Raw genomic sequence first — 6,936 nt, 5'->3', positions numbered from 1 at the left:
TCAATAATCAAGACTTCCAGAGACTAAGCAGGAAACAGGTCTGATTTTATTGTGCAGTTACCATGTATATATACTCAGGCAGTAGCTAAGCAGATTACAGGCAACGACCAATGCAAATTCTGCTGTCTTTGCAGTGACCAATGAAGGAATGGGCCATGGAGCAAGTGCAAGGACTGCAACACATGGCCTCATTCCCAGGGCTGTGCCTATGAGGTAAGTAGCCTGCTGCTCACATGCCTAGCACAGGGGAGCAGCCTGCCACTTAGATGCCCTTAACATATGCCATGTATGCAGTACTCCATGCACTTGTCCCCACAATTATTCAAGGCCACACACTGGCCACACACTTTCCTCACGGCCCCCTTGACCTCACTGTTCCTCAGACTGTAGATGAGAGGGTTGGTTCAGCATAGGGGTGAGGATGCTATAGAAGGCTGACACCACCTTACCATGGTGAGCTGACCTGTAGGATTTAGGTCTCTTGTAGATAAAAATGGCAGCCCCATAAAAGAGCCCCACCACAGCCACGTGTGAGGAGCAGGTGGCAAAGGCCTTCTTGTGGGTTTCTGGGGAGCACATGTGGAGGACTGCAGCCAGGATGAGACTGTAGGAGGTCAGGATGAGGCAGAAGGGCACCAGGATCATCAACACACAGCAGATGTACATGACATTCTCAAAGACAGACGTGTCAGCACAAGCCAAGCGCACCAGTGTGAGGGGTCTTATAGAAGAAATTATATGGCAATTATTTTGCCTGCTGCAAAATGGGAAGCTCAGGGTAACAACTTCCTGCATCAGCCCGTCAGCTGCTCCCAGAAACCAGGACCCCATGGTCATCCTCAGACACAGTGGCCAGCTCATGAGCATGGGATAGCGCAGAGGGTGGCATAAGGCCACATAGTGGTCATAGGACATGGCTGCTAAGAGGAAGCACTCTCCACCACCCAGAGTAAGAAGAAAGAGGAGCAAGAGGAAGGCTCCCAAAGCTTCTGTTTCCATGAGAACCCTTCCTTCCATCACTCACTTTTCTTTTCCAAGCACAAGTCCTGAAGTGACACTGACATCAAAGAGGAATAAAAAGGTTTACTGCTCATGGTGCATGGAGGGAAATCTTCCCCTTGTCTCCATAGATAGTGAACACACCTCCTTAGTCATATAGAAAGATAGCACATGTGGATAGATCAGTACCTTCCGTTCTGTATTTCAGTATGAGTGAACATTTGACACAATGTGAAAAGACAAACAATGTCTTACTGTCAGAATTCTGATTCACTTCTCTCCCACAACTGTATAGTTAGCTGGTCATACACTCAAGTTGATTCCCTGGGTTGTAAATGAATCCCCTTGGGGTAGTGGAAGGGCAGTTGCTGCTCAGAGCATGTGACTTCCTGATCCAGGGTCCACATCAAGCAGAACACTGCTCACAGTAGGCTGGGAATGGCAGAGCTCCTACCTTACCCACATGGCATTCACCAGTAAAAACAGGCACCAAGTCAGGGTCAGGGAAAGAAAGGGCCTTGCTGAGCCTCAGAAAGACAATTAGAGGAACAAAGCCCAGTGAAGGAGAAGTCTAAATTCACAATCAAAACACCAGCAACACAATGGGGCATGTACCCTGGTTCTCCTTAGTTCAAAGTTTGAAAAGCAAATCTATTAAAAATAACCATTATTTGTTCAAAAGTATGCAAGATACAAGGTTATAGATCATGTCAACTTGCCTTGTAAATATGAGGAAGAAGTGGAGTTAAAATGGAGTATTCACATTTATGTATGTATATTTGTGAGGCTGGTGACAGAGCGCAGGTCCTTATGCATCCTAGAAAACTGCTGTACAACTGAGACACACCTGTCTTGCTTTAATTATTTTTTTCTTTTTTTAAAGTAATCAAAATTAAGTAATCATTTAATTAATATAACCTGATATTACTGAATAATAGTTCCCATAGAGGTTTTGGTAATCACTAAGCAAAAAAACCTGATGCAATGAAAATCAAAAGCAAAGATTCAAAACATAGCGATAGATGCAATTGCTTTACAACATGGAATATAGTAAGAAAAAAAAAGAATTAACATACAGCGAAAATAGAAAAAAACAAGGGAAAGTAATAACTTCTTACCTATTAATAATTACATCATTTGAACATAAAATGAATAAATTGAACACACAATGAATAAATTCTTTGGTTATAAAACGTTAAGCAGCTGAATGGTTAAAAACACCAAAGTACAACCCTATGTTCGTCCAAGAGAACCCCTCATATGTGAGATCACACAAAGGAAAGTGTAGGAAAAAAGAGGATATTCCATGAATGGAAGCCGAAGAGAGCAGCCACCTAGGCTTGAATTCAGATAAAATGACTGATGCTGAAAGAAACAAGAGTTGAAGTCACCATCTTTATACAGGAGATGATTCAGCAGTAGAATAAATCATACCCAATATATAAAGCAAGGCTGTTCACTGTGAGGACAGAGACAGCAGTGTCATAACGACAGGCACCTTCAACACCTGCCTTCAGCAATGGGAACCTCAACCAGATAGAAAACCAACAGGGCAGCCCTGGGTTTAACTGTGACTGGAACCAAGTGGATGCAGTGGGCAAGCAAGAACATGGCACCCAACATGTTCTTATTCACAGACTCTGGCATCTCTTGGGATAGATTCCATATTAGGGAACAAAGAAATCTCAACAGTACCAAGAGGAACCTTGGTGTTAGACCAGAACGCAAAAAAAAAAAAAAAAAAAAAAAATACCACTGACTCCAATTAAAATCAAATTAAAGCAAGTGTATTTTTTCAACCAGCTGGGCTGACTCTCCCAACAAAAACCACAGCAACAAGATAGCCCTGCAGCTTTCTTGCAGCCCAGTTTTATAGTCCAGAAATTTACACAAAGGGGGTTACAGATAACAAAACTCTGAGGAGCATAGTTTACATTTGAGGCTAGTTTACATTTTTGCTGGCCCGGGCATCAGAATTTATGAAGGTCATTAGAGCCTCGGTGAGGGTCCCCTTCTGGCCAGGGAAGGCCAAGATTTATGAGGTGTCACTAAAGTTTAGAGAGGGCTGCTATCTGATCAGAGAGAGCCAGGCATGTGTGAGTTCAAGGCACGAACGGACAGGCATTCCAAGCAAGATCAGAATTTGCAGTAATTTATAGTAAAGCCAAAATTAGATTTTCATGTCTTTTAGTGAGATGGCTCCCAATTTTAAGAGGAAATCAGACTGGGTCTATCACTTGGTACAATAAAATTTTTGATTCACCAAACACTGCATAGAAATACCTTAAAAGATAAAATGGCAAAGTGAAAAGAAAATAAATTGATAGAACACAAAATCAGCAGATCAATAGAGCAAATAAACTAATAATTTGTAAAGGCAGCATGAATCCATTTTGGGAGGTGCTATTTTGGTAAATCCTCATGTTGGAATCACATAGCATGTGTCTTGCCCAGCCAATTTCTGAGGGCCCCCTTGACATCTTTATTCCTCACGCTGTAGATGAGGGGGTTCAGCACAGGAGTGAAGATGGTGTAAAATGCAGAGACTACTTTGCTGTGGCCCACTGAGTGGTAGGACTTGGGCTTCATGTAGATGACCATGAGGGTGCCATAGAACATCCCCACCACAGCCAGGTGAGAGGAGCAGGTGGTGAAGGCTTTCTTTCTGGCTGCAGCAGAATTCATTCTTAACACAGCAGCCAGGATGAGACTGTATGAGGCCACAATGAGAGACAGAGGGATCAAGAGCATCAGGGTGCAGCAAACATACCTGAAAAGCTCAAAAACAGTGGTGTCTGCACAAGCTAGGCTCACCAACAAAGGTACCTCACAGAAGAAGTGGTCTATCTCCCTGGAGTGGCAGTAGGGGAAGCTCATAGTGGTACTGGCTTGCATCAGCCCATCAATCCCTCCCATAAGCCAGGAGCCTGCTACCAGTTGGGAACATAACTTGTGGCTCATAAGAATATGGTAGCGCAATGGGTGGCATATGGCCACATAGCGGTCATAGGACATGGCTGACAGGAGGAAGCACTCTCCCCCTCCCAGAGTAAGGAATAGGAAGATCTGGGAACCACAGCCAGCAGGAGAGATGGACCTGGAGTTCAGCAGGTAGTTGGCTGCCATTTTGGGGATGATGGTGGAGACCAGCATCAAGTCCATGAGGGAGAGCTGGCTGAGCAGGAAGTACATGGGGGTGTGGAGTCTGGGGTCTGTGTGGATTAGCAGGATCATCAGGGCATTGCCCACCAGGGAGGCGATGAAGGTCATGAACACCAGAGAAAACAGGACTTGATGGGTCTGTGTGTGGTCAAAGAGCCCCAGAAGAATGAAGTTCATCCCTGTGGAATCAGTAGAGTTCTCCATGGCTGTGGGCAACCTTGAAGACAGGAGGATGGATGAGGAATTGGGCCTGATTAAAATGAGGATCTGGAACGTCCTTAAAATGGCTTGATCATGTGACAGAAAGCCTTATCGTGGAGGCCTAGTTATTTAATTTTTCTTATTTCCAGTAAAACATTTTCCTTAGCATTCACGGTTCATAGCTGCAAGGAGTTTAGTATTTTCTCAATTCCAGCTAAATTACACAAAATGTATACACAGCTTTTATACAAGGCTCTCTCTCAGGATGCAGCAGAGTGCTAGTCTGAGAAGGCTGCTGCTTTGGCCTGTCATGGCCAGTGTGGTGCCTTTCATGTCATCCTCGCCCAAAGAAGCCATGTTGTATAATCCCAGGTTTCTCCATTGGAATATCTCCCTGATGGAGGACTTTTGAATTCATGTAGATTAGTGGATGTTGCATTCTCTCTTGTGATTGTAACTTTTCAGTTTTCCCACACTTGTATTTAAGGCAGTTTCTGGAGATTTCCTTCAATACTAGGATGGATTGAAATTTAAAATTTAAATAAGCAATCTAAACAAAAATGTATAACCACTGAAATCAGACTTTGCTGTTTAGGAAAGAAAACATGACTAAATTTCTCTATTCCACAAAGGCAGGGGTGTGCCCCATCACGCCCACCTCCTCACCTGGTCACCTCTTCTCCTCCTGATCAGGAGCCATTGGTCAGTACAGCACCCTCTGGACAACTGTCTTCCACATCTAGTATTCAAAGAGTAGTAGGTATTCAAAGAGTTGCTATGTTAGACTGAAAATTCCTATTTAGAAAATTGATAATTTCATAAATAACATAAAGAAACAAACTGTGCAATATGCAGGCTCTCACACTTAAGTAATCCTATGTTGTTACAGACAGGAGACAAGTGCCAGTCTGTTAATTTGGTCCAAGCAAGCTTCTTCACTTGAAGTTAGTGTTGAACACTCAGCGTGGATTATGAACAGGACACAGAACCTCTCCGTTAATTACAGGATGGCTCTCTTGTAACTGAAACCTCCAGATGGCGTTTCTCTGCCATGATGTCCTGCGTGGGTGAAAGGCTCTCTTCTCACACCTCAGTGAATTTATCTTCTCCTTACAAATTCAAGTTTCCACAGAGAGCAATATATTAATGATTACCAATAAAACAATGCAGGGGTTCAGTCATAATCTATGTGTAGCAGGCCATTTCTGATTTATTTTTTTCAATTTAATTGAAAACCAAGATAAATTTTGTAAGTGGGCAGCACACCTCTGATAAACACTGCAGCTATAGTGACTAATGTAGTATGCCAACAATGCTCTTTAAATTTAAATACTTAGATGTTCTTGTTATCAAAACAGGCATTGTTATAAGTATCATAATATTTAACATTATTGTTATTATATTGAACATATTACTGTCACGCCCTCTTAATTGCATATGTATGTATATGTACATCCAGTTTACCAATTCTTAATCAATGCTGCATCTGTTGGACATTATGCTTACAGCATATTATACTTATAAATGCCTGGTTCCTCTGTAATACTCATATTGTGATCTATGTCCTTTACATGTGGTAAGAATTTCTGTAGTAATCAATCTTAAATGTTGTCTTTATTCTTGAGGATATATGAATCCCTTACTTTCTCACTATATTCAGCTGTCAATCTGTTTCAATTCCTGCATCTGTGATGTTGTTAGATATTTTCAGGAGCAGTAATAATACTGTGAAAATAAGTTTTGAGTCACATTTCTTATGATACCAAGGCAGAAACCGTTCTACTCCTTGACCCCTGGATTCATCTGCAAACCCATTGTGAAGTATTTTCCACTTCTTTTGTTGAAAATGTTTCTTACACATCTTGTTATTTATACACAATTGCTTTATTTTATCATTTATATACATTGCAGATATCTTCCCTGAACTATTTTATAGAATCTAAACTTTCATTACACTATTTGGGACCAAAATTTGCGTTATATATCCCGATATTGGTGCACTTACATGCTGTTACTCATATTTGGATGGGATGCATTATGTGAGTAGCTTTTCAAATCTGAATGCTCTGCATAATTTTGGGATAAAGGTGCCACTGATTGCTATGTAAACTACATCCATAATCACTGTGAGTTTGGTATTGATTTTCACTGTTAGCAAATACTGCTATCATATATCTCTGTCTTACAAATGCACTGGTCCAAGCTTGTCTTCCCATTGCTTGGTGTGGATGGAAAGGCTGTGCTCTGTGACTGGCTCAACCACAGATGAAGGAGGGCTTGCTGTGGCTAAGCCAGGCAGCACAGTGTACCATGGACAGAGATGTAATTATGGGTGGCTAAGTTAGCCTGAGAGTGGAAGGAAAACATCCAAGTCCTGCACAAATCTACTCTGAAAAGTTGTGTGAGATGTGGGGCAGGTCACCAGCCCCTGAGACATGCCCAGGCAGGTCCCAGATTTGGGACAACATCACACTGCCCTGGAGGCTTCCAGCCCTGGCTTCCTGCTGCTGTGGGTTCACTCTTTAACCCATGTTTTATAAAATCAGCAACACCTGTGCCGACACCAGCTTCCCA

General features: G+C 42.3%; 1 protein-coding gene and 1 pseudogene across 1 annotated transcript; both read right to left on the bottom strand.

Moving 5' to 3' along the window:
* Positions 1–272: 272 nt before the first annotated feature.
* Positions 273–999, bottom strand: LOC144256811 (olfactory receptor 2T33-like; annotated as a pseudogene).
* Positions 1,000–3,429: 2,430 nt separating this feature from the next.
* Positions 3,430–4,365, bottom strand: LOC144256796 (olfactory receptor 2T33-like). Its single transcript, XM_077802245.1, has one exon. It carries the CDS (start codon positions 4,363–4,365, stop codon positions 3,430–3,432), a length of 936 nt encoding a protein of 311 aa, XP_077658371.1.
* Between the last annotated feature and the right edge of the window lie 2,571 nt (positions 4,366–6,936).

This window comes from Urocitellus parryii, chromosome 1, assembly GCF_045843805.1.
Source record: "Urocitellus parryii isolate mUroPar1 chromosome 1, mUroPar1.hap1, whole genome shotgun sequence".
Classification (NCBI taxonomy): Eukaryota; Metazoa; Chordata; class Mammalia; order Rodentia; family Sciuridae; genus Urocitellus; species Urocitellus parryii.
This window is presented reverse-complemented; position numbering and strand designations above follow the sequence as displayed.

Bases quoted from the DNA above. Each gene is read 5' to 3' on its own strand.
- LOC144256796 (XM_077802245.1), bottom strand. From the start codon at position 4,365: ATGGAGAACTCTACTGATTCCACAGGGATGAACTTCATTCTTCTGGGG.